Source organism: Vipera berus, assembly GCF_964194415.1.
Source record: "Vipera berus genome assembly, chromosome: 3".
Lineage (NCBI taxonomy): Eukaryota > Metazoa > Chordata > Lepidosauria > Squamata > Viperidae > Vipera > Vipera berus.
The window spans coordinates 177,530,326-177,558,276 of record NC_138204.1 but is presented as its reverse complement, the minus strand read 5'-3'; the positions used below and the strand labels follow the sequence as shown (position 1 = coordinate 177,558,276).

The following is a 27,951-nucleotide window of genomic DNA, read 5'->3' as shown; positions in this document are numbered from 1 at the left end:
TTCTAAATATAAATGCTTATATGCAGTATATACAATATTTACAGCCCAATAACTTGTTTAGGCAAAAGTCTGCTCAATTAAGCTTACAGTCAAATATGGAGATTACACAGCTGCCACTCCCAGAAGTATCAGTACAATATGGGGAGGGCATATAAGCATAAATTTACTTGCTGGTTTTTAATTGGCCAGCAGTCACTTATATAAAATAACATTTGCTGGGGGGGGAACAAACCTTTAAATAAAAAGGCTGTGCTTCTATGTCTGTAACTTCCAGAAAAATCAAAACAGGTAAAATATAGTTCAGGGTAAAAACAGAATTTAAACATTTCTAATATCTATAAACAATTTGTAGAGAAAAAAAGTGTTATGTATGCTTATTTAGAGAATCTAGTTCACTTTAATAAAGCTTATCCTGAAAATGTTTGTGGCTAATTTGACTGTGGTGATATACTGTATTAAGCTATGATTTGTTTCAACCATGGTTTGTTAAACCTACAATGGCTGGGTTTACTGAACATATTAAGCCATTATCAAACTAAGCAATTTAAGGTGTAATATGTGTGAAAGACCTAAAAAAACCCTTATTTAATGTAAAGGTTAAGCCTGAAATGAGGAAAATATATAAAATATGTATCTGGGTGAACAATTATAATTAAGGAGTATATTTTTTGAACCAGGTTCTCTTTAACATAGAATCTGTATTATTAGTGTCATAAAAAAACAACTACCATATGGTTAGGTTCTGAGGCTCTTATCTATTATTCTTTGGAATTCTACTTGTAGTTTACTAGTGATTTATTTGTAGTTTACTACTAACATTGCTAAATGTCTATGGAGATTCTCAGTTTTTTTCACAAGGCAACTGGACTTTGTTGTTTCTTGGATGAGAAGCGAAACATCTTCAAAGAAAAACAACAAAGTCCAGTTGCCTTGTGAAAAAAGCATCTCTGGGATAACAGCCTTAAATGTTTTGATTTTTACAAACCCATACCAAAGTAACATAATTGGTCCTAAAAAAATCTGGAAAACTTACAGGGCAAGAATTTATTCTTGTTTTAGATCCTGTTTCTCAAATAATAATGTACTCATTTAACTGACTTCTTGATAGTTTGCCACCTACAGGTTAGTAAGCATCAATGCCAATTTGAAAGAGATCTTGAATAGATATTTCCTAAGATCTGGGACCATTGAAAGTGGCTTGATAATGTAGCCAATTTTCACTTTATTAAATAATTCCACAAGGACTGGAAATGAATTAAACTTAGTTTACAAATTCAAGCAGACATTCATTTGGTCTGGAATTCCATTCTTATGGTTACCAGGCCAGGACATAAACGCAAGACTTTTGGTTTTGAAAATGCGGAAGCAAGTCAGTTGAAGCAAAAATGGGATATGGAGCTAAGTCAAAATTAATTTCCATTTCTTGCTAAAGCAATGATGCAGTTTTATACAGTATTGATCTTACAGCCATGCAATGATCATTAAATTACTTTTGTGATGTGCTGCAAGTTCTTTTTTATTACCTTTAAAGCTAATACATGGTTATTTTAGGCCATAGTTTTATCTTATGCTACATATGATTTTTTTTCTTGTTTTGGTGAGATTCAAAGAACTATTTATCTTTAATAAAGAGAAGCTTAAATTCTGGTATCTTCATGGATACAGGTAGAGTATTTGGTTTTGTACAACAGTATAGAAGTACTTTATTTTTATTTATAAATATTTTTATGTTACTTTGACTTCCTGCTAGCTCATAGCCCTGATGTTTCCCAATGATCTTCCCTCCAAGCAGTTTTCATCCTCCAAAATCAACTAACTGAGCAAAAATAAAAAGCCCTTGAGCATAACAATTTCCTGGACAAATCCAAGTATATATAAGTGGTCTGCCATTCTGCAAGAAATTTGATCAACTTTGATTAGTCTATTCTGCAGCGTTAGGGCTCAATCCTAGTTTGTTTCTTTAACCCAGGCAAAATCAACTAACTGCACCACCTGCAATGTCTCCCAAGTATTCTTAGTTTAGCATTTGTGGTGAATTTTAGATTCATTGGTTTGTATCCTGAATGATTAAGTAGATTTGAATTGAAATCAATGGATCTTTATGATAATTTAAAAATTACATTATAATTAGTTGTCTAATAATACTAGGTTCATAACACTAACTACAGGGGGGGGGTTGGTTAAAAAGGATATTCTGTACAAGCTAGGATTTTTCTTTTCTGCTGTCATATAGTGAAGAATGAATTGCCAAGAAAATTATGGAACTGCTTTTATGGGGTGTGGCATGGTAGAAGCAGTATCTTGTGAAGAATTGTCTGAATTATCTACTCCTGAAGAACAAGAAGAAGTGAAGGTAGATGACTTTCTGTTTAACCACTAAGAATGTTCGTCTAGATTTCGAGACTGTCCAGATCCTCCTGTATCTTAAGCCTATCTTCTGGAGTATTGGCTATTCCTGCCAGCTTGGTGTCATCTGCAAATTTGATGAGTTCCCCATCTATCCCCTCATCCAAATTGTTGATGAAGATGTTGAAGAGCACTGGGCCCAGAACAGAGCCCTGGGGCACCCCACTACACATTTCCTTCCATGTAGATGCAGTTTCAAATGTTTCAAAGAAATAATTTTTTAGGCACAAAAGTAAAGTTGAGGCAAGTCAGAAAGTAAATGGTAGACTATTCAAGACTAGTAATTCTAAAGGATAAAATAGACATTTATATCTTTATTAATTTCTTCTTTAAGGAACTGTATCAGCCACTGAAAGTTTACTTGAGAGTTCGGCCCTTCTCAAAGGCAGAGCTTGAAAATAATGAAAACCAGGTTTGTTGTTCATCATTTGTATATTCAGAACAAGTAATCTAAAACTGTTATTTTCACTATTTTGGTTTCTTAACATGCTTTTAGATTGTTTTTTTTATCATCATTGTCTAAGTATCACCTACACTATACTACTAGATTGATTTGCCTATGATTGCCTTTTAATGGAAGTATGTCTCTTCCAGTGTATGTCTCTTCCAGCTGAGTTCTGAGATCATTGCTGTAGGCCTGATTTTATGACTCTCATGTGGTAAGCTACAGGGGTTCCTCATTTAATGACCACTTGTACAGTGTTATTTGAAGCTACCATGGGACTGAATGAGGAGACTTACAACTAGTCCTGTTGCAGCCATCACAGTGCCTTTGCGGTCATGTGATCACAATTCAGACATTTGGTAAGCAACTTGCAATTAGTGCATCACAATAACCTCACATGATCGCCATTAGTGAGCTTCACTGCTGGTTTCCAACAAGAAAAGTCAGTGGGCAAACCGGCAGTAGCTGCTAACGGCAATCATGTGACATCATGCCTAACAACTGTGCAAGATTCTTTTAATGACAGAAACCAGAACTGACACAGTTGTTGTAAGCCAGTGTGGTCATGTGACATCATGCTGCCTGGCAACAGAGTTGCTGGTCCCAATTACTATTTTTAAGTCTATATGTACAGTATAGCGCTCCGTGCGCCTTTGGCGTCTAGTCATGCCGGTCACATGACCACGGAGACGTCCTCGGACAAGCACTGGCTCTTCGGCTTTGAAACGGAGATGAGCACCGGCCCCTAGAGTTGGAAACGACTAGCACGCATGTGCGGGGGAACCTTTACCTTTACCTTTATGTACAGTATAGGGATAGCTACTTGGCAGCCACTTGTTTTAGCAGGAGCTCTTCAGTTAGGAAACATTTTTGGTATGGATTTTAATTTTGCGCCTTTAAAAGTATTTTAATTTAACTTGATTTTTTCTCCTGTTATGCTTTTAAATAATTTGATTTCTGCATAAGACTGTTATTTTTAATTCTTTTTAATATGCTTCTATATTGATTGTATTTATATGGATTATGTTGTGCTTTAATTGAGCAGCACTATGAGATATTTTTAGCTATAAGATAACTAATGTATTTTAAGAATAAACCATACAAATAAAGTAAACAACTGGGTAAGTTAAAAAGGTACAATAGGCCATAATATTTAAATCCTAAAATCTAAATATGTTTATCCTCCTGCCTGAATGTGTATCAGAAAATAGCTACTCTTGGTATAGAATAGTTTTAACAACCTTAGCCATGTTAAGATGTATGGATTTCAACTCCCAGAGTTCCCCAATCAACAACATGATAGCAGTGTTTCAATATCTCAGGGGTTGCCACAAAGAGGAGGGACTCAAGCTATTCCCCAAAGCACCTGAAAGCAGGACAAGAAGCAATGGATGGAAACTAATCAAGGAGAGAAGCAACCTAGAACTAAGGAGAAACTTCCTGACAATTAGAACAATTAACCAGTGGAACAACCTGCCTCCAGAGGTGGTGAATGCTCCAACACTGGAAGTTTTTAAGAAGAGACTGGACAGCCATTTGTCTGAAATGGTATAAGGTTTCCTGCCTGAGCAGGGGGTTGGACTAGATGACCTCCAAGGTCCCTTCCAACTTTATTATTATTATTATAATTAAAGTTGCTATTGCTACAATTCTAGACTCCATTGAGGTGTCATGAACACTAGATGGATAAGACAAGTGGTTTGCATATACTGCATATCTTGTTCATTGTGTAATATCATTTAAATTTAAATGATTTGTAAAGGATATTAAAATGTTTTTTGTATTAAGGACTGCTTAATTATTGAAAATCAAGAGACAGTAACACTTCAGGCTCCAAAAGAATTGGCGCAAATAAAGAATAACGAAAAGAAGATTGGACAGTCTGCACATCAATTCACCTTCACAAAGGTAAACTGTCCCTCTCTCCCCCCATGGCCCAAATTTCAGAGTTTTGAAAAGCACATAAAATAGTGTCAAAACATCCTTTTTTGCTTCCTACTTTTTCAGGTCTTTAATTAGTTTATTAAGTTGAATACAGTACATTCTTAAGTAATTTGTAAGAAATTGCAGTCTTAAATATACAAATATACAATTTTATATACTATATAATTAAGTACAAGTTAGTTTTCAGTAGTAACCAAGTAACCAACAATATTATCTTAAGGGACACACACTGTTCATTATTTCAGTGGAATCAAAGCTTTTAAAATCAGAGTGGCTACTACATCCTCTAGTCCAATCTAACATTGTATAAAAGATATGTAAACATGACCATTTCTAACAGCAGTTACTGGAGACTTCAATTTAAATCAGAACCACAGCATTTGAATTTGAGGATTAACCTTTTCAGCCTTTCTTAGCTAAAATAATTTATTTTCCACAAGTGCTATTTTGAGTGGAAAACCCAACATGCATTATGTTGCTTTGTGAATTGAACTATCTAGGTGGAAAAGATGTTAATTTTTTTCAGCACAGAGTCAATATTCCCAAGGGAACTTTCTATCTAATATCTATATATCATAATTATGTTAAATAATGTTCTAAAGCCAATGCAGGTTTTTCTTGTGGTTTCAAAAATGGAAAACTTGATGAAAAGAGGTGGAAAAAAACTAGTAAAAGTATTTTTAGAATAATCTGCACATTCCTCAAAAAGAAAAAGTAAAGAAAGGTTGTAAATATTGTTTGTAAAGCTCTCATGCATACTGTTTAATTTGTCTCTGAAAATAACTTGTATTTTCTGTGTAGGTTTTTGGACCAAATACAATGCAAAATGAATTTTTTGAAGGCACAATGAAAGATATTGTAAAAGCTTACCTTGATGGAAGAAATGGGCTTGTTTTTACTTATGGCGTTACTAATGCAGGCAAAAGTTTCACTGTCCAAGGTATAATCTGAGGTTCAAAATTCAGAACATTTTCTAATATACAACATGAAAAGAAACAAAATTAATTATATCCTTAGGTTGTCCAAAAGATGGTGGCATTCTTCCTCGTTCCCTTGATATGATCTTTAATCATATAAAAGGAAGACAGTATTCAAAGATGAATTTAAAACCTTGCTTCAGTAATCTTACCAAGAAGCTAAATGATATGCAAGTTAAACAAGAAGAATCCATGAAAGCTGCACTTCTTTTTTCTTTGAAAGAGGTAAGTGGACCAATATGTTGGGTATTATCATGTATCAAAAGTCATAAAAGGCTTCATAGGCAAAACTCCACATAACCCTAACTAAAATTTTCTGTGTAATTCATTGTGGTTCTTATTTAGCTCCTAGGATAGGAGCAGGTTGTCTTTTTATTTAGCCAGAATTTGGGACTAGAATAAGTCTACAGGCAATGAAAAAATTGTTTAATGGGCGGTGTTTTCTATACAGAACAAAAACCGTAGAATGAGTTAAGCAAATCCACGTATGTGCTCTTTAAACTGAAAGTTGATTTCTGCCTTGATGTTAGTCCGTACTTTTACCTAGGATACACCAGATAAATTACTGGCAAAAATTAAATATAAAAACACATCTAAAGAAAAATAGATAAAACAATAGCTAAAACAATTCCTGGAGTTAAATTGAAACTAATCTGTACCTATTTTTGTTTTAAGGAAGATGCATGAAATAATGTTTTTAATTATCATTTTAGTGATCCAACATGTAGCCCAAGTATTTCCAACTTTTCAATTAGTTGGAATGCTTTCCAGAAGGTATTGAAGGTATTCCAGTTCCACGTATATAACTGGGTCTCAAACTTTCATCACAGGAGAATTGCTTGTATCAAAATAGCCACATATTTAAAAATAAAGATTAAAACCTTACAGGATTGCTTACATATCTATTTAAAGATTATATGAATAATAGACTAAAAATACATTACTAGTACACAGCAAATTCGGTCCTTCCGCCGTGACCTGAAGACCTGGTTGTTCCAACAAGCGGGTCTGGACTGACTACGTTTTTTAATTAGGCTTTTTACTGGGTTAAATTGTCTTGTAATTTTGCATTTATTGTTTAATTCTCTTTTAAATTTTTTACTCTGTTTTTTAATTTTTATTGTTGTGAGCCGCCCTGAGTCCTCAGGGAGAAGGGTGGCATATAAATTTAATAAAATCAAATCAAATCAAATCAAATTGCCATCTGTGGATTAAACCATATGATGTATGAAAAATACATGCACCTGTATATAAGGCAGGAAAATGGCTAAACATGTCAATATGTTAATCTCTGGGAAATATTGACATGCTTTAGTGTTCTCAGAAAAACATATGTGAAGTTTTGGGGAATAAACATTTTAATGCTAGATTCATTAGAAGCTATAACAGCTTTTTTTGAAAAAAAATGATGGAAAGTTTGTGGAATTTTTTAAAGAAATTTAAAACAAATTCATATAACTTAAGAATAAAATATAATTAATCTATATAGGTTTTTTTTAAGGAAACTGAAAATATTTGGAAACCTTCAGATTCAGATTCAATGTCATGCAGCTATAACTCGTCAACCCTTCCTTTGGATCAGTTAGGTAAAGTAAATAATATTCTCTCTCTCTCTCTCTCTCTCTCTCTCTCTCTCTCTCTCTCTCTCTCTCTCTCTCTCTCTCTCTCTCTCTCTCTCTCTCTCTCTCTCTCTCTCCCTCCCTCCCTCCCTCCCTCCCTCCCTCCCCCCTGGAGAGATAGTTATATAAAATGCAGAAATTTTGTGTAATAATATGGAAAATGTCAAAACAAAGGTGTATGTCTTCCATCAAGTTCTTCAAAGCTAAGATTCTGAAGCATCCTTAGGGATGAGATTAGGCCCTTAATACTAGCATTTAACAAGTATAATAATATATCTATAAATATGAATAAAATGCCATTACATTGTTGAATAAATGTTGCCTTCTATTTATTTTTTTGCTGTCCCACAAACTTTTGTAAACAGATTACAAACCTGAACGTGTAAAATCAGAGGCTTATACCAAGGGTCAGAAAACCTTGGCATCACTTTGGGTTTCCTTCTTTGAAATTTATAATGAATATATTTATGACTTACTGGACTTACTACCAGTCTTGAAAAATCAGAAACGCAAAGTTTTAAGAATCTGTGAGGATCAAGGAGGAAACTTTTACATTAAAGGTAACACTGGCACTTTGTTGTTATTCGTTTAGCTAGACAATTACTAAGATCAGTTTCAATAATTATTTTGGCAGCTCAGTTGTTAGTTCTTGGACATTGCCCAGCATAGACAATTTTTGCAATAGCAGATGGAATCTATTTCTCCTCTTATGCAAATTCAGAAATGCTTATTGCAGGTAAACAAACACTCAGTTTCTTATACAGTTTGCTATTTTTTTCAAAAGCAAGTAACCTAGTTTGAGTCTCTTATTTTATGAAAATCCTTTTTCATAATAGAAGACGACACCTGTATTAACTTGTTATATTTGTATTAATAATATTTGCTGATTATTTGATTAATCTTAACATCAGCTTTATTGAATATGTAGGTTTCTTTTTAGGGATATGTGACTCAGGCCAGAATTCAAATATCATTTTATAAATAGAAATCTGTGTCACAAAAATTAGGGTAAAATTTCAGGTCAAAAACAGTAGGACAACTCTGCGCAATAAAACAGGCCTTTTGTATTGGTCTTGATTCAAGGCTTCCTGAGAAGTCAAAACCCTAACTTGTGTTATCACTTTATTCTCTTTTACTCATCTTATGTCATCTCTTTATTATATTTAAGGCCTCAGAATTGTTTTCTAGGCACAAGAAAGAATCCCATGTGTGTCCATTTTCTTATCCACCATACTCAAAAGTAGGGTTAGTTTGAACACAGCAGGAGTACTTTCTGAATATTCATGTAGAGGATTGCACTGCAAAGAAGCAACAATTAGTTTCATTTTTAATGTGTGCTAATGTTATCTTCTTCCCCAGATTTAAAATGGGTCAATGTAACAAATTCAGAAGAAGCTTGTAAAATACTTAAAGTAGGAAATAAGAATAGAAGCTTGGCGTGCACCAAGATGAACCAGCAATCCAGTCGAAGGTTTGCTTCTTTTAATTTAGTTGTGCTCTTCCTCCTTGAGCTAATGACATCGCAATGCAAAGTGTAATAGGTGGAAAAGGAATAAAGAAAGCATGCACACAATGTTTGCTATAGCTTACACTATAAGACTGCAAAAAAAACCCAAACCCTGCCACCCACAATTGTTGGCAGATTTCAATTTTTTTCCTAGCACTGTGAAGTATCTGCAAGAGTGTTAAACAATACCCCCATATTAAACAAGTAAGCTAAGTAGCAGAAAGTGTCATGGCTCAGATGACATCCCCCCATTAAACTCTGGAAAGTGACCACAGGAAGAACTAGAGAACTTCAGTCTACTCCCAGTCCAGTCCCAGAAACTAGATGGACTCCTTGAAAGCTAATTGTATCATTGGACAGCCAAACCTCAATGGTCACCCCATCTTGGTTTAGTGGAGTAAATGACCCTGTGCATCAGAGACCATTCCTTGCTACTTTATCAATAGCTGTGCACTGAATGTGCATTCTTGTTTAAAGCAAACAAGCTCAAAATTTGTCAGTTCTGGCAGCTTGTGAAAGCTTTGGATGTGCCTTACAAAGCTTTTCTAATAGCTATGAAATATTTAGTCACCATCACAGAAATAGGTTTAATTGCATTAGATGTTCCTATCCATGTAGCTATCAATTTATTCATCCAAATATTTTTTTCTAGTACCCAAGTACTACTAAGGTAAACCTGTCCTAAGTACTATTAAGTATTATTGCCAGTAGATCTGAGCTCTACTGAGACACATCCTTCTTTTTTGCTATGAATTCACAGAATTCAGAGTTTACTCAAATACTTTTCTGAACTGATGATCATAGTTATGCTATCTATATGCCACAGTGAAATATTAAAATGCTTGACAAAGATTAGAACACAACATAATATATGTTTTTTTCCTTAGTCATAGTATATTTTCTATTCGACTCCTCATTTTGAGTGATGAAGATATGCCACGTACTCTTGGAATCTCTGAGTAAGTGTCACCTCACTAATGATAGAATACAGTAGTGTAGATGAATTGACTGTATGTCAAATCTCCAAGACTTACAGCAGCTAACAACAGTAAACCATGCAAGATCATAATTAAAGCATCCATGGTGACCAATTTACAATATAAAAAATATATAACAACCCCCAAAGCATAAATAGAAATAGTTGAGAACATCCCATTAGTCCCAAACTTCCTTTCAGAAGAGTTTTAATTAAATTCTGCAAAGAAGGAATTAGCCTTTCTTGTTGGAGAAAGTAGTCTAAGCATAAGTGATATAAAATCATCACTTTTGATTGTACCTAGAGCTTACTGGCAGCTAATGCAAGACTCACAGTAGAGCTTTTAGATGCTGCTAGTATCAGGCACCTACTAATGGCCAGGCTCCTGCATTTTAACTCCAATGCAGTTTCTGGATAGTCTTCAAAGGCAATTTCATACAGACTGCTTTGCAGTTGTCCAAATGAGTGGCAATAAGGCTGTTAATCACTACGTGCATATACTTGTTTGCTACAGAATTGTAGTATAATAGCTGAAAGTGAACTCATTTTCACAATTACAGCCTTACAGTTTAGCTATCTTAATGAAAACAGTGGCCTTCATTTACTTCATCTAGTGTAAGATCAAAAGAAATCAAACAGATGTTGTTGATTTGTACAGACTTTCCCTCTGTGACCTGGCTGGTTCAGAAAGATGCCATAAAGCTCAAACCTTTGGAGACAGACTGAAAGAAGCTGGCAATATTAATAATTCTCTTCTTATTCTTGGAAAATGCATTGCAGCTCTTAAACAAAATCAAAACTCTAAGTAAGTAATATAGATAAAGCTTGGGACAACTTCAATTTAAAACTGTTTAATACATTAATAACTTCAAATAGTATGAAAGGATAGTTTTGGTTTCTTTAAAAAAATCTGTAATGATACCATGATATAATACAACTGTTTACTGCAGCAGGTAACAAAAATACAAAATCTGTATCATATTTCAGAAGTGTTCCTTGAACAGTTTACTGTACACTTCCCAAATTACGTTTGCCAGTATTATTTCTCAAAGACCACACTTTTTAATTGCTATCCAAAACTTTGTTTTGTTTCTCTCTCTTTCTCTCTCACTCTTATCTTACATCTTTGGATTTTGCAAATTATCCTGATTCTGAAGTTAACATTTATACAACTTTATTCCAAGATTAAGACCAACTTACATTCCTTTCCGAGAGAGTAAACTGACTCGCCTCTTCCAGCCCTTCTTCTGTGGTAAAGGCAAAGCCTGCATGATTGTCAACGTTAGTCAGTGTGCTTCCACTTATGAAGAAACACTTCATGTAATGAAGTTTTCTGCTGTAGCAAAACAAGTAAGAAAGATGCTATATCCTTCACAATATAGTGAGCATATCACATATCTTATGCTACTATATCTTTTACCATATTGATTGATTTGTTTTCTATGGTAGCTTATCTTGTTTGAATTAAAAAGCTGACTGTACTCACTCCTTTCTTCTTTGATGATTAAAATTAACCTGCACTACACACTACACAAGCAACTGATTTTAGCGTGAGGACAATAGCATTCAATTGTTGAACCTGCTGTTAGTGATTTTTCCAATAGAAAGTATATATAAAAGGTGTGGTGTTTATAGATTCACAGATGTTGGGGTACCAGTTCCGTCCAGCCTCAGACTGCCTGTCCAATTTCCAAATAGAATGGAACACACATTCCCTCATTCTATGTTGTTTGCTTCAGAATAGAAAATTATACATTTGTGGTGAAAGTTTAACTTTGAATGACAGGGTACATAGATCTACTCTGTGAATAGATATTTACTGCTGAAAGTACTAAAGCTAGTTAAAAAAGCTAGTAAGAACTAGTAAAAAAAGTTAGCGGTATCTATTTTATACTAGCAGAATCTCCAGTTTTCCATCATTAAATTACCTCTTGATGATGATCTAAAAGTTTTTCCCTTAAGTTAATAGAATTTCTCTGATAGTTTTTCAAAGAAAATAAAAAAAAAACAAAAATTAAATTAAAACAATGATCTTTCCATTTTAATCGGTCTTAAAATGTGTTTTGTGTGTGTGTGTTTTAGGTTATTCCAACATTTCAACACAAACTCTTTGATTATTTTCCTCAAAAATACAGCAGGAGAGAAGATAAACCTACAGTGCATTTTGATGAAATATCAATTGAGCAATTTCCCACGTATGCCGATATTCCCTCTTCCTCTGAAGATGAGGAAATAGATATTACTATTCTGAGCCATGAGGTAGTCAAAAACCAATTCCTTACAATACAGTATGTTCAGGAAAAAATATCATTGTGCTTTCTTTAACAAAAAAATATTGTGTAAATTGTAGCTGGTTGGAAAACATATAATTGTAAACCATAGGCTGCAATTTGTAAATCCAAAATGGTTGAATTCATGTACCAGATGGTTTGTGCATGTGCAAAACAAATCATGGCAAGATAAGAGCTATGATTTAAGGACTGGAAGCTTTGATAAGTAAACTTGGACTACATGTTGATTGTGTTACAGGACTAGTAGTAAATTTAGTTAAAATGTGAAAGTAGAAATGAAGTCAGAAAAAAGCAGAGGAGGTTGATCATCTTGCAATAAAAGTCACTGATTTAGGCCTCATTCTTTTGAAGAACCTGATTTTTTTTTTGAGAAACTGGAATAGCTTTTATTATCTGGGAACCTTTCTATAGAACTACAAATATAAATAAAGATGACTGCATCTTTTGCACAAGATTTAATTCAGACTGGAGTGGATGCCTATGATAGATTTAGACCTCCTCTCCCCATTTGCTTACTTTCTGGAATTCAATATCCAAAATAAAGACTTTTTTAAAAAAGATTCAATTGCTCATCACCACTAGTGAATTTCAGAAGCTAAATAAGAGTGGCAGGAATTTAAGCATTATGCTCCTTCCCTAGCAGTTTCATTCTGAAACACCTGCAAACTTACAGTAAAACACAAGGAGTCACTGGTACACAGTATATATTTATTCCTGCATTACAATGTTATGCATTCTTAGTTGAGAAATCACCCTATTGACTTCTGCATGAACAATTATAGCAGCCATATGTTCAGTTACCAGTGCAATGGTAATGTTTTTTTCCCCATTTATTACAACAAAAGATGACATACTTAATTGGGCCAAGCTTTTAGTAAAATATGTTTTAAAGTCAATACAGCTCATATATGAAGTACATTGGGCCATTTTTAGTAGTACTGCACAGCCTGAGATTCATGTTTCTATATGTGGTTCATGTTGGTATTATAGGATCTCTTGAAAACCACAGAGATGCTAAAGAATAAACTGATTGCAGAGAGACAAGGCAAATTACTCCTTGAAGTCCAAATACGCAAAGAGATGGCCAAAGCAATGTTTCAGCAACTTATGGAAACAGAAGAAGCTTGGAGGTAGGCCAAGGAAGTTATATTGGTAGGACTGACAAAAGTCATCTGTCTGTCTGATTTCAAAAGTAGCAAAATGAACCAGCAGTTAAATTAAAAGACATTTAATTATGAATATAAACTGCAGCAAAGATAGACCCTGATCTATCTTATTTAATTTTGTGTAGCAGTTACTTCAAAATAATTAGCCTAAAACTGGTTTGCAATTTGCTTTATTAAAATTAAAAATTTATGGCAATTTGTTTAAATATTTTTGGCTGCTCTAAAAAAAGCCACATCATTTCCAAGTCTTTTGAGCACTTCTATGCTTCTATAATACTCAGAAAAGCTTGGTAACATTGTGGAGTATATTATGGAATTAAAAGTTCTAATTTTGATACTTCATTTCATGTCCGTATTCTATCCAACTATCAATAAAGTGATCCCATCTTTAGAAAGCTAAAATGCATGGCTAATTCAATTCATGCATATTTATTTGGAAGGGACTATTAGACCAAGGCTTTACACATCATTTATGTTTTATGAAATATTATATGAGAAGAAATACTGCTGTTTACCAAACACTCATATTCAGTGGAAGTATCGTTAAAGAAAAATCAGAAATGGATTTTGGAAGGCAAAGCATTCTGTGTATGAGAGTTCCTGAAAATGAGAATTATAACAGAAAGAATATTTGTTTACAAGAAATATGTTACAGGGACAGGCAATGCTGAGCACCTAGCTAGATTCTATACAAGGGAGAGTTCAAGAGTATATGCCTAGGATGAAAACAAGACAGAGAAAAGTGATCCCAAATTAGCAATAACTTGGGCACAGTGCAGGTAGAGTAATAGAGAAAATCCTTAACTCTAGCTCAGTGTCTGTCAATCTTGGCAATTTTAAGATGTGTGGATGTCAACTCCCAGAATTCCCTAACTAGCGTGGCTGGCTGGAAAATTCTGGGAGTTGAAGTCCATACATGTTAAAGTTATCGAGGTTGACAAGCACTGGTTTAGTTATATCATATTTTTGTCTTATGATCAATAAGTCACAAGGTGCTAAAAGGGGAAAAATGACATTGCCATAGGTGTATACTATAGGCCGCCCAACCAAACAGAGGAAATAGATGAACTTTTTGCTAGTCAGTTAACTAAGGTATGTAGGAAGCGCATCACAATAGTAATGGGGGACTTTAATTACCCTGATATCAACTGGGAGACAAATTCTGCACCAAGTGGAAGATCTAACAGATTCCTGACAAACCTAGCAGACACCTTTCTCTCCCAAAAAGTAGAGAAGGGAACTAGGGGATTAGCCATATTGGATTTAATTCTCACTAACAGAGATGAAATGATAGAAAGTGTCAAAGCCACAGGAACCTTGGGGGGAAGTGATCATGCAATATTGGAATTCAACATTATGGAAGCACAAGCAATAGAATACAGCCAAACTAGAGTCTTGGACTTTAAAAGAGCTAATTTCAATAAACTTAGAGAGACCTTGGGAAGAATTCCATGGATGAGAATCCTAAAGGGGAAAACAACTCAAGAAGCTTGGGAAATTTTGAAAAGTGAGATAATAAAGGCCCAGTCTAGCACAATACCAACAAAGAAGAAAAATAACAGCTTTCAAAGGAAACCAGCATGGCTGCATAAAGAACTCTCTGATAAACTGAAAGATAAAAGGGACAAGTATAGGAAGTGGAAAGAGGGGCACATAACTAAGGCAGAATATCAGCAAACAGCCTGTGCCTGCAAAGATGAAGTGAGGGAAGCTAAGGCTCAAAATGAACTAAGGCTTGCGACCAAAGTCAAAAATAACAAAAAAAGCTTTCAACATATAAGAAACAAGAAAAAAGTTAAGGAAATGACTGGTCCATTAGTGGGGGAAAGTGGCAAGAAGGTGACAAGCAACAGGGAGAAAGCAGAACTATTTAACTCGTTTTTTGCATCTGTCTTTACACAAAGGGAAAAAACAGTCCAACCTACCAAAACCAGTGCCATAAAAAACAGAATAGAAATGCAAGTTAAGATAGGCAAGAAAATGGTAAGTGAGCACCTGTCCAGCCTAGACGAGTTCAAATCACCAGGACCAGACGGATTACATCCCAAGGTTCTCAAGGAACTGGCAGACGTGATCTCAGAACCACTGAACTATATTTTTCAAAGATCCTGGAGCACTGGGGAACTACCAGAGGACTGGAAGAGAGCTGATGTAGTTCCCATCTTCAAAAAGGGGAAAAAAACAGATCCAGGAAACTACAGACCTATCAGCCTGACCTCAATACCTGGGAAGATTCTGGAAAAGATAATCAAACAACAAATCAGCGAACACCTTGATGAGAACAAAGTTATCACTAAAAGCCAACATGGGTTTGTCAAAAACAGATCGTGCCAGACAAACCTTATTGCATTCTTTGACCAAGTGACAAAACTAGTGGACCAGAGGAATGCTGTAGATTTAATTTACTTGGTTTTCAGTAAGGCATTTGATAAAGTAGATCACAACCTACTACTTGATAAGATAGAAAAATGTGGGTTAGATAGCATCACCACCAGATGGATTTGTAGCTGGCTGACAGGCCGTACTCAGCGTGTGGTCCTCAATGGAACTGCATCTACATGGAAGGAAGTGTGTAGTGGGGTGCCCCAGGGCTCTGTTCTGGGCCCAGTGTTCTTCAACATCTTCATCAACGATTTGGATGAGGGGATAGATGGGGAACTCATCAAATTTACAGATGACACCAAGCTGGCAGGAATAGCCAATACTCCAGAAGATAGGCTTAAGATACAGGAGGATCTGGACAGACTTGAACACTGGGCACTATCTAACAAAATGAAATTCAATTGTGAAAAAAGTAAGGTTCTGCATTTAGGCAGGAAAAATCAAATGCACAGGTATAGTATAGGTGGTACCTTGCTCAATAGTAGTAACTGTGAGAGAGATCTCAGAGTCCTAGTGGACAATCACTTAAATATGAGCCAGCATTGTGCTGCAGCTGCCAAAAAAGCCAACACAGTGCTAGGCTGCATTAACAGAGGGATAGAATCAAGATGACGTGAAGTACTAATACCACTTTACAATGCCTTGGTAAGGCCACACCTGGAATACTGCATCCAGTTTTGGTCACCACGATGTAAAAAAGATGTCGAGACTCTAGAAAGAGTACAGAGAAGAGCAACAAAGATGATTGGGGGACTGGAAGCTAAAACATATAGGGAACGGTTGCTGGAATTGGGTATGTGTAGTTTGATGAAGAGAAGGGTGAGGGGTGACATGATAGCAGTGTTCCAATATCTCAGGGGCTGCCACAAAGAAGAGGGAGCCAAGCTATTCTCCAAGGCACCTGAAAGCAGGACAAGAAGCAATGGATGGAAACTAGTCAAGGAGAGAAGCAACCTAGAACTAAGGAGAAACTTCCTGACAGTTAGAACAACTAACCAGTGGAACAACCTGCCTCCAGAAGTGGTGAATGCTCCAACACTGGAAGTTTTTAAGAAGAGACTGGACAGCCATTTGTCTGAAATGGTATAGGGTTTCCTGCCTTAGCAGGGGGTTGGACTAGATGACCTCCAAAGTCCCTTCCAAATTATTATTATTATTATTATTATTATTATTATTATTATTATTATTATTATTATTATTATTATTATATTATTATTTATTATTATTATTTATTATTATTATATTATTATTATTATTATTATTATTATTATTATTATTATTATTATTATTATTATTCAGTCCCCTTGGCATTCGCATCTTCAACACAGGCAGGGAGGAATTCGCTAACAGCCCTTGTTAATGGATTTGATAATGAGTCAAACTAGCATTACAGAATCTTTTCTACTCTGTAATTCTGGGTTATTTAAGATTTCCCTTGATAGAATTATCAGAGGTACAGTAATTTTCAAGAAATAGCTAAATAAAGACACTGCTTGGCAGTAATGTTCTCATAGCCGATGGCGGAACCCAGCCAACTTTTGCTAAGCTAAATAGGTTTAGACCTTGTTAGGACCTGGAAAATTCAAGCTTTCGGGGTAAATTGGAGAGTTATAAATAAAAAATAAACACTCAGAAAAGGAGATGGAATGGCAAAATTGTGCCTAGAATGATGCATGAATTTGCTTATGTATTTCATCAGGAACTGAGTTTATGATTTTACTTTATGAAGTATTTCAAGCAAAGCTAAAATGATCTGACAAGGCAAATGGATTGATGAAGATGATTCTTTCTATTGACTAGTGGGGAATAAGATAGATGCATTAGGGGTCCTTGGGGCTCACTGAACTGGCTCTAATGATGTTACCAAGTTTGGGTAATGAAATGTCTGTAAGAGAGCACCAAGAACCCCTCATTTCACCCCTGAGCTACAAATATTTTCTTTTTATAGATGCATTACGTATCTGGGAAGTGGGATATAGTTGAATATTAACATAAGCTTACATCTGTATCCTGATCCAGATATGGTAAATTCTGAGCAAGCCCATATGTAAAAGGAAATGCCAAACAGCTGGAATCTGGAACATGTTAGCATTATACTGATCATTCTCAATGGTTATCAGTTGAAATCAAGGTAACTGAGCAAGGCAATTCAATATAGCAATAATTAAGTGCTAAAAAGTTCCCTGTGTTCTGGTTGTTGCACCTTGCTGATCCAGTAAACGCTTAGAAGATTTGAAAGAAAGTTATGAAGAAAAACTGGAGAATAAATTTGAAATGTATAAAGATGCCATAAAGAAGCATGCATACACATGTGCAATGGACCAAGTAGAAGAACGCTATGTTCCGATAGAAGAATTCATAGCTGAACAAGAAAAGGTTCAGGTATGTCTGGATTTAACCTATTATAGATTTTGGCATTTTTGTATAGTTCGCTCCAGGAATTCTATTCCAAAGTATAGTTGGTAAATGTAAAACATAAAATTATATCTTGGAGTACACTGAATGCCTGGTTTGTTTATTTGTCACATTTGTCATTTTATATGGCCACCTAATTTCATAAAATCTCTGGCTTACAATGAGCAGAAGTATAAAAAAAACTTTAGAAATAAAATTATTTACAAATTCAATACTGGTAATCCAAAACAGAAAGAAGCATGAGGCATAAACAGTTTCTTGTGCTTTTTACAAAGTTTTATTTTGATTAAGGAAATCAAAACATTCAAAATGATTTTTGCTGCATTTCTAAAAATGTGTGATTTGTATGAAGCCCTAAACTATTATAGAATATTATTGCTCAGGAAAGAGAAATGAACATACTAGAGCTGAAACTACAACTTGGAGAACAAAACAGCCTGCTTTCGGAAAATCCCTGTTTAGACTCTACCAAATGGAAGATGGATCTAGGTAAGAGATCTGTGTCCTTAGCCTTGCATTCATTTTAGAATGTAGGTCAGTATTCTAACCCTTGTTTGGTGTTCACAGATGCTAAATGCAAGATGATGGAAGAAACTTCAGATGCTTTACAGAAGCCATGTAAAGAGAGAGATGAGGTACCGTAACTTCGTTGTTTATATAAATACTGGTAAAATGCACATTATCAGCATCATTCTCTACATAGATCAATATGTATATATAGCACGTAAAATTGTAAAAATATTTTAAAGAAAAAATAGAAAAAACAATTAAATTGATGCATGGAAAAATATTTAAAAACACAATTTCAGTGTAGATAATTTTAGTACTATTAAACAGATTTGCATATCTTGAAAAATAGGACAAGCTACCTTGAGCATTAATTTGAGTATTTCATGAACATATGAAATGATTGCAAGGGTGTGTAAAATTAACTATGGATCTTGGCCAGTGCATGACAGGAACCTGTCCAGTGTTGTTTGGTTTGCGGATGAAGTGACCTGGCTCACTCTACATAGACTTTACTTATTTGCTATGTTATAATTCTGCTATTCATTGAAGGACCAGCTTCAATCACAAAACTAATTGTTGGCTCTAGAGGCTTTCTGGTACATGGAGATTCATCAAGAGACCAGCTTCATAACCTTTTTGTAGGGATTGCCTTACCTACAGGCTTAGGATCTAAATACAAAAGAAAAGCAAAGAAGTGGGGAAGAAAGTGAAGTAGGCATTTCAACAATAACATCTAGAGAAGTATATTAAAGCCTTGTTTAATTCTTAGTTTTTAAGAGTTGGAAGACAATGAAGGTCAAGGGTTCTTTTGAAGCAAATTGTAATGTTTAATCTTAGTGCTAAATTTGTTTTCCCAACTGGCTTTTCTCCCAGTGGATTGGATATGACTCACAAAACTTGCCAGCACATTAGAAAAAGTTATACTCCTAACATATTGAGATTTTATTAAACATTTAATAGTTTCATGTAGCATGATGGAAGGCCATAAGTTGCCAGTTGATTATAGAATCATTCTCAATATATTCAAACATTTTGTTTTGCAGTTAATAAAATCATTGAAATTGAAAATTCAGAAGTTAAATGAAATGCTGCAAGATGCCAAAGAAGAATATAGAAAAATAGTTGAGGAGGACAGTACATTAAAGCAGATGGTGAGGCTTAAGGTTGGTCACATATCTGTTCAATATGTATTTGGAGCTATATGTTAGCTTGGCACTATTCTGCTACAAGACTCAAAATAATATGCTGAGGTACGCTCTCCAAAAGCTTCTTCTGTGCTCTCGGCCTTATTTAAAACCAATTTAACTTCTTCACTGTGATTTTGCTTTTTCAATTAAAAAGTAATTGTGACTATAGGTAATTTATCGCTTAACAATGCTAATTGAGATTGGAGACTTCATTTTTAAGTGACCAGATTGAAAATCCAAAAACATATGACCACACCACTTAGTCCCATCAGTTCCAGCAGTCCTGGTTGCCATTGTTAAGCCAGGACTGTGTGGTTTGTTAAATGAGAGCCTTACCCTCATGTGACTGCAACTTCCCACTTTCTGTCAGCTTCCTCTTTGATTTTTCTTGTGGGAAGCTATCAGAAAAGTCATAAATCACATTGTTATTGTTAAACAAAGACCACTTATAATTTTACTTATTTATCAAAGGAATATGCCTCCCATGTCACTAAGCAATTCCAATATAAAACACTAAATGGAATTTCAGAGTTCAAGGCACTATTTAAAGTTACAATACTCTGATATGAATAAATCCTGATTGTTAATAATTTTCTATTGGAAATGGCTGTGGTGACTTTTCAGAACCTTGAACAACCACATGAGATCGAACATCTAAATTCTATTTACTTTGTTTCCCGTGACTACATTACAATTAGGCACTAGAATGTTAATCGACAGCAATATTGGTGTGCCTCTTCCCCATATTTGTAAGAAAAAAAATATGTAACTATTCAGTTAAGATGTGCAACTTCAGAAGAAACTAGGACAAGAGGATTTAAAAAGGCAATGTTCTTAATTCTATTTAAACAAATCTTGCTTTCATAGGAACAAGAAATCATTGGGCTTCAAAATACGACTAAATGTGACCACGAACTTAAAGCCACATTATCTCACCTGCGAGAAGAATTAAAAGAAAGCAAAGGTGCAGAAAGCATTAAACAACATAAATCCAAAAAGAGCTTCTTTGCAAGTCTGAAATATTAGTAACAGATGGTCCTAGGACAATGAAAAGTAAAGAACTGGAAAAACCTGAGGAGCCACCTTCTGCATCACCCAGATTGGTGTCGCTAGCACATGAAATAAACATACTGAACCAAAACTTATAAAATCGGAAACCATAGGGATATAAGCTTAATCTGAAAGGAATAAAATGTTCTGTATTTTGTTCATGGTAATATGGACGTAAAAGAATTCACTTGAAACAAATTGCAATTTTTATCAGTGCTAAATTTGCCATCTTCCTGATGGTGGGATTACAACCCATAGAATTTGCTGTTGTATCAGGAAGAGTTATTCTACCAATGTATCTCATGGATATTAGATGAGGGAAGCATGCTAAATAATAATTACATTTACATTAAGAACGCTATGTCTTCTTCTAAAATTCCTTCATTCCGGTTTTCCTCTTTTGTAAATGATTTTTTAAATTGTTATAACAGTGCATGTAATATTTAGATCTTAAACATTCACATATCTTAGGCTTATAACCATTGTGAAAATGTGCAGAAAGCAACCTTACCTCTGTTCTTTTGCTTCCCAGGAATTCAGCCAGGACAACAATTTTAATAATTGACACATTGTTTATATTTTGATACTACTGTAACTAATTGTTTGACATCAATAAACTATTATATTTCATTTGTATACGTTCAACATCTGTAATTTTTCCCTTTTCAAATAAATGAAATAAAACATATGGAATTCCTGAGACATTAAATTTGCATAACTTCATATATTTAATTAGTAAAAGGAGACTGATGTTTTGCGGATGTTAAGCTGTCAGAGGAATATGGGGTATGTGTGAGTGAGAAGTGATTTCATTCTCTTCAGTTGTTAGTATTTGTTTAAAAATCCAAATTGGTTTCTAAAAAATATGGATTTATTGGTTCATAGTAAAATGTATTTTATTTTATTTTTTATTTTTATTTTAATTCCATTTATATCCCGCCCTTCTCCGAAGACTCAGGGCGGCTTACAAGCTTAGCAGTAGGCTTCATTCTATGTATATGCCTGCTTATTAGGGCTTTCACACACCCCCTAAGCGGCATTATTACAAAGTCAGCTTAATTGCCCCCAACAATCTGGGTCCTCATTTTAAACATTTTAAAAGTTCCAAGGAAAGGAAAAAGGACTATAAGAGCTAGGAAAATATTTTATGGAAAAATTTATTTTATGATAATTTAATAAATATATGTAACTGAAAATATCTTGTAATGATTACAAGAGAAGCTACATTAGAGGAAAAATGAAAACTTGTGATATTCCAGATATTTATAAGGGGAGTTTCTAGCATCCTTTATCATTGAACAGCTACGACATCTATTTGATGTACTCAAACTCCAGGATAGATGATTATATTTTGGAACAGATAAGTAAATCCAGGAGAATTAATTTGTTAAAGAAACTGTCCATTATTGTAATAAGGAGTAAGAAATTGACATTGTATTGGTTCAGATTTTCAAAATGCTTATTTATTAAAATCACATAAACAGTGAAATTGTATTTACAAGTTGACAGTCTGATTATCAGTCTACCAAATAAATTTCTTCATTAAAAGTATATAACAGTATTGACCAGCACTACTGAGCATAGGTATAATCATGGTGTTCCAATAATAATGAAGTGGTGAAAAGCATTTCAGAAGATTCACCCAATACACATACATTTGTGTGTGTTTGTGGGGAGAGAATTAGTAAAAATCCTGATGCACAGAATTGTGAGATGTCTTTGGAAGTCTACCATATTGTTTATTGTGAATTGTGTTCTAGTACTCCTGTGTTATAAAAAACAAAAGTTTAATTTTCCTCCCATATAATTTATATGTGCCAAAACATACTAGTTATAGCTGCAATATGCAATTGTATTTCTAAAGCTAAACATTTTAGTTGGCTTTTTTCCTAAACAGTTAATAAAATGACATAATCAGAGAGGAAAAAAACTAGGAATGTTGAATTGCAGAAAACCACAAAAGATTATTCTAAAGTGATATCATTTCTTTTTAATTCCAGCATATTTCATACTACCCGTTTTTGAAGGATACCTTTAAAGGGAAAATTTGAGTCATGCTTAGAGAATGGATTTTTACAAAAACAATTTTTTGTGTGCAAAGAAATGGCAGAAAGATAAGGGGATTCCCTCTGATCTTTGGTAGCTTTTCAGCAAACAAAATGCAGTAGTTCATATAACTTGTAGCTCAGCCGTAAAACAGACTAATATTTTTTTTTCCCCAGAAGCATGTTGCACATGGCTATTTGGAGTAAGTGTTGATTGACTTCATGGAGTTTTGGTTTTGCACCAAGATCTTACACAGACGATGATCTTCTGTTATAATTCATTTCAACTATTTGTTTACTTAATATAAATACAAAGAAAGCATCAGTAAAGGAAATAAAAACACCTTCTTAGCCTTCAGCAGGATTTGTCTTGCCCACTTGAGCTCTAGCTTTCAATTTTGGTACCACAAACAATTAGGGTGTTCCAACACATGTATGTAAGTATAAAAGAATTGGCTCAATCAAATTGTCTTATTAAAAAGTCCCTGCCATTTGGAAATAAGAGCAACAATTATTTCTATGGTTGCTGCTGATACTGTCCTTCAGTAGCTGTGTAGAAATCATCAAGGACACTTTGTAAATATTCAAATGTTGGTCTCTCTTCTGCTTTATCTTTCCAGCATGTTTTCATAATATCATAAAGCTCAGAGGGGCAAGATTCCATGCATGGCATGCGATAACCACGTTGAAGGGCTGCCATTACATCAGAATTACTCATACCTGATATAATTAAAAAAAGAAGCAAAATGTATTTTTAATATGGTTGATCTGATTATATCAAAACAAGACAAGCTGGTTTAGAAAAGGAAAATATACATTTCTAAAGTAAATCATGTGCTTATATCATTATTCACAAAATGGGCAGGATTTGCTTATAGGAGAAATGCAATATTTGAAGATTTCTTTAACCTAAAAAAAATTAGGTTATTATGAAAATCATAACTTCAAAACACAAAAAGGGGCGTGTTGTTTTCCAAAAGCCTAATCTAAATTTCTTATTTCTAAGCTTTGGAAAAAAAAGTCTTGGCACTGTATGCTCAGTTGAATAAGGGTGAAATGCTCCTTGTACCCCGGGAATGGGTAGGACCAAACTTCAATTGTTTTGGCCTCTGAATATTGCAATAGGTTTGGTTCACATGCATTTTTTCCTCATCCAGTTCAACAATGGAAATCGCAATGGCAATAATGGCCCAAAGCAAACATAAATAAATAATAAATAAATAAACCTTTATTTATTTCCACCTTTGTCCACAACAATAGGAGCCATTAGTCCAATTATGCAAGAATAATCAGATTTACACTTCCATTGTCTAGGAAAAGATGCAGCTAGTGAAGCAACCTAAATTGTTGAATTTTAGTTACTTAATTGTGGATTGTACTGGTGTTTTATTATGGCTTGGATAATAAAACATTGCTCCACCTAATGTACTACTGCACCCACACTTTCCTACCATCTTTTTCTTTTCACCTTTCGCCAAGTAACTATGTTTAATGTGTTCCTTTTATTGACTCTGATATTTCTCTGTATAGTATAAACAGAACAGAACAATACATAAGAAGAAGCACAAACCTGGATAAGGAATTTTTCCATAAGTAATTATTTCATACAGAAGAACTCCAAAGGACCATACATCTGATTTAATAGTAAAAGAACCATAGTTAATGGCTTCTGGTGCTGTCCATTTGATAGGGAACTTTGCACCTATGGAAGTACAAATAATTCCATCTTAAATCTAGACATTAAAAAGTGAAAGGTAGTTAGGACATTGGAAAGAATTATGAAGTGACTGGCTAATGTCTTCTAGGAAAACATGGAAACCTGTTTTCCTCCTCATCCCCTCCCTTACCATAACTGTCCTTCTTGAACTGAGAACAAGTAGGGAAAACATACAGATCGTGGTTTCTGAAATTCTTTCCACCCCTTTTCCAGCAGTGGTCATAGGAAGTGTCCGCATTATTTTCTGTGTAATGAAGTAATGTATTTCCTCTATTTGTGTGACTATGACACAGGAAGTTCAGGTTGGGCACATACCGTATATACTTGAGTATAAGCCGACTCGAGTATAAGCCGAGACCCCCAATTTCACCCCCAAAAACTGGAAAAAGTTATTGACTCGAGTATAAGCCGATCCGCCGTTCTGCAAGCCTCTGCCGCCAGCAGAGGCTCGATCCGCCATTTTGCAAGCCTGAATACACAGGAATACCCTGTGTGGCCGCGGCTCGTCGGCAGGTCTCCGTTCCTCCTGCCGACCTTTGGGGAGGTTTGGGCGCCTCCCCAAACGTCGGCAGGTCTCCGTTCCTCCTGCCGACCTTTGGGGAGGTTTGGGCGCCTCCCCAAACCTCCCCAAACCTCGGCAGGTCTCCGTTCCTCCTGCCGACCTTTGGGGAGGTTTGGGCGCCTCCCCAAACCTCCCCAAACCTCGGCAGGTCTCCGTTCCTCCGCGCAGACCTGCCGACCTTTGGGGAGGTTTGGGCGCCTCCCCAAACCTCGGCAGGTCTCCGTTCCTCCTGCCGACCTTTGGGGAGGTTTGGGCGCCTCCCCAAACCTCCCCAAACGTCGGCAGGTCTCCGTTCCTCCTGCCGACCTTTGGGGAGGTTTGGGCCCCTCCCCAAACCTCCCCAAACCTCGGCAGGTCTCCGTTCCTCCTGCCGACCTTTGGGGAGGTTTGGGCGCCTCCCCAAACCTCCCCAAACCTCGGCAGGTCTCCGTTCCTCCGCGCAGACCTGCCGACCTTTGGGGAGGTTTGGGCGCCTCCCCAAACCTCGGCAGGTCTCCGTTCCTCCTGCCGACCTTTGGGGAGGTTTGGGCGCCTCCCCAAACCTCCCCAAACCTCTGCAGGTCTCCGTTCCTCCGCGCAGACCTGCCGACCTTTGGGGAGGTTTGGGCGCCTCCCCAAACCTCCCCAAACCTCGGCAGGTCTCCGTTCCTCCTGCCGACCTTTGGGGAGGTTTGGGCGCCTCCCCAAACCTCCCCAAACCTCGGCAGGTCTCCGTTCCTCCTGCCGACCTTTGGGGAGGTTTGGGCGCCTCCCCAAACCTCCCCAAACCTCGGCAGGTCTCCGTTCCTCCTGCCGACCTTTGGGGAGGTTTGGGCGCCTCCCCAAACCTCGGCAGGTCTCCGTTCCTCCTGCCGACCTTTGGGGAGGTTTGGGCGCCTCCCCAAACCTCCCCAAACCTCGGCAGGTCTCCGTTCCTCCTGCCGACCTTTGGGGAGGTTTGGGCGCCTCCCCAAACCTCGGCAGGTCTCCGTTCCTCCGCGCAGACCTGCCGACCTTTGGGGAGGTTTGGGCGCCTCCCCAAACCTCCCCAAACCTCGGCAGGTCTCCGTTCCTGTTTGGGGAGGTTTGGGCGCCTCCCCAAACCTCCCCAAACCTCGGCAGGTCTCCGTTCCTCCGCGCAGACCTGCCGAGGTTTGGGGAGGTTTGGGGAGGCGCCCAAACCTCCCCAAAGGTCGGCAGGAAGAACGGAGACCTGCCGAGGTTTGGGGAGGTTTGGGGAGGCGCCCAAACCTCCCCAAAGGTCGGCAGGTCTGCGCGGAGGAACGGAGACCTGCCGAGGTTTGGGGAGGCGCCCAAACCTCCCCAAACAGGAACGGAGACCTGCCGAGGTTTGGGGAGGTTTGGGGAGGCGCCCAAACCTCCCCAAAGGTCGGCAGGTCTGCGCGGAGGAACGGAGACCTGCCGAGGTTTGGGGAGGTTTGGGGAGGCGCCCAAACCTCCCCAAACAGGAACGGAGACCTGCCGAGGTTTGGGGACGTTTGGGGAGGCGCCCAAACCTCCCCAAAGGTCGGCAGGTCTGCGCGGAGGAACGGAGACCTGCCGAGGTTTGGGGACGTTTGGGGAGGCGCCCAAACCTCCCCAAAGGTCGGCAGGTCTGCGCGGAGGAACGGAGACCTGCCGAGGTTTGGGGACGTTTGGGGAGGCGCCCAAACCTCCCCAAACAGGAACGGAGACCTGCCGAGGTTTGGGGACGTTTGGGGAGGCGCCCAAACCTCCCCAAAGGTCGGCAGGTCTGCGCGGAGGAACGGAGACCTGCCGAGGTTTGGTGAGGTTTGGGGAGGCGCCCAAACCTCCCCAAACAGGAACGGAGACCTGCCGAGGTTTGGGGACGTTTGGGGAGGCGCCCAAACCTCCCCAAAGGTCGGCAGGTCTGCGCGGAGGAACGGAGACCTGCCGAGGTTTGGGGACGTTTGGGGAGGCGCCCAAACCTCCCCAAAGGTCGGCAGGTCTGCGCGGAGGAACGGAGACCTGCCGAGGTTTGGGGACGTTTGGGGAGGCGCCCAAACCTCCCCAAACAGGAACGGAGACCTGCCGAGGTTTGGGGACGTTTGGGGAGGCGCCCAAACCTCCCCAAAGGTCGGCAGGTCTGCGCGGAGGAACGGAGACCTGCCGAGGTTTGGGGACGTTTGGGGAGGCGCCCAAACCTCCCCAAAGGTCGGCAGGTCTGCGCGGAGGAACGGAGACCTGCCGAGGTTTGGGGAGGTTTGGGGAGGCGCCCAAACCTCCCCAAACAGGAACGGAGACCTGCCGAGGTTTGGGGACGTTTGGGGAGGCGCCCAAACCTCCCCAAAGGTCGGCAGGTCTGCGCGGAGGAACGGAGACCTGCCGAGGTTTGGGGAGGTTTGGGGAGGCGCCCAAACCTCCCCAAACAGGAACGGAGACCTGCTGAGGTTTGGGGAGGTTTGGGGAGGCGCCCAAACCTCCCCAAACGTCGGCAGGTCTGCGCGGAGGAACGGAGACCTGCCGAGGTTTGGGGAGGTTTGGGGAGGCGCCCAAACCTCCCCAAACAGGAACGGAGACCTGCCGAGGTTTGGGGACGTTTGGGGAGGCGCCCAAACCTCCCCAAAGGTCGGCAGGTCTGCGCGGAGGAACGGAGACCTGCCGAGGTTTGGGGAGGCGCCCAAACCTCCCCAAACAGGAACGGAGACCTGCCGAGGTTTGGGGAGGTTTGGGGAGGCGCCCAAACCTCCCCAAAGGTCGGCAGGAAGAACGGAGACCTGCCGAGGTTTGGGGAGGTTTGGGGAGGCGCCCA

General features: G+C 37.7%; 2 protein-coding genes across 6 annotated transcripts in view; one reads left to right on the top strand and one right to left on the bottom strand.

Annotated features, from left to right (window-relative positions):
- Window positions 1-239: 239 nt before the first annotated feature.
- On the top strand, window positions 240-22,074 carry LOC308665900 (kinesin-like protein KIF20A). 3 transcript variants are annotated; one of them, XM_081324246.1, is made up of 19 exons: window positions 240-288; window positions 2,234-2,353; window positions 2,741-2,818; window positions 4,640-4,759; window positions 5,597-5,735; window positions 5,825-5,997; window positions 7,274-7,358; window positions 7,757-7,951; window positions 8,751-8,862; window positions 9,786-9,857; window positions 10,533-10,679; window positions 11,059-11,224; window positions 11,957-12,133; window positions 13,156-13,295; window positions 17,930-18,095; window positions 18,512-18,617; window positions 18,696-18,763; window positions 19,682-19,801; window positions 20,693-22,074. In XM_081324246.1, the coding sequence occupies exons 2-19, from the start codon at window positions 2,240-2,242 to the stop codon at window positions 20,849-20,851; spliced, it is 2,337 nt and encodes a 778-aa protein (XP_081180372.1). In that variant the 5' UTR covers window positions 240-288; window positions 2,234-2,239; the 3' UTR covers window positions 20,852-22,074. The 3 variants fall into 3 exon arrangements, with proteins under 3 accessions (XP_081180372.1, XP_081180371.1, XP_081180370.1); XM_081324245.1 differs by having other exon boundaries at window positions 5,813-5,997; XM_081324244.1 differs by having other exon boundaries at window positions 5,813-5,997; window positions 7,262-7,358.
- Window positions 22,075-22,316: 242 nt separating this feature from the next.
- The window catches only part of LYN (LYN proto-oncogene, Src family tyrosine kinase), a 54,887-nt gene continuing 49,252 nt past the window's right edge, over window positions 22,317-27,951 (bottom strand). For all 3 annotated transcript variants that reach the window (XM_081323275.1, XM_081323276.1, XM_081323277.1), the window contains exons 12-13: window positions 24,491-24,622; window positions 22,317-23,640 (exon numbers count right to left, since the gene is read on the bottom strand). In XM_081323275.1, the coding sequence (XP_081179401.1) occupies window positions 23,438-23,640; window positions 24,491-24,622 (335 nt within the window). In that variant the 3' untranslated portion in view covers window positions 22,317-23,437. The remainder of the gene's footprint in view (window positions 23,641-24,490; window positions 24,623-27,951) is intronic.

What these genes read in the sequence shown, in the direction of transcription:
- LOC308665900 (XM_081324244.1), top strand. Translation starts at nt 2,240, where the DNA reads ATGAATTGCCAAGAAAATTATGGAACTGCTTTTATGGGGTGTGGCATG. An exon ending in CCTTCCTTTGGATCAGTTAG is followed by an intron (nt 7,359 to 7,756) that starts GTAAAGTAAATA and finishes TTTTGTAAACAG; the next exon opens with ATTACAAACCTGAACGTGTA. An exon ending in CAAATGGAAGATGGATCTAG is followed by an intron (nt 18,618 to 18,695) that starts GTAAGAGATCTG and finishes TGGTGTTCACAG; the next exon opens with ATGCTAAATGCAAGATGATG.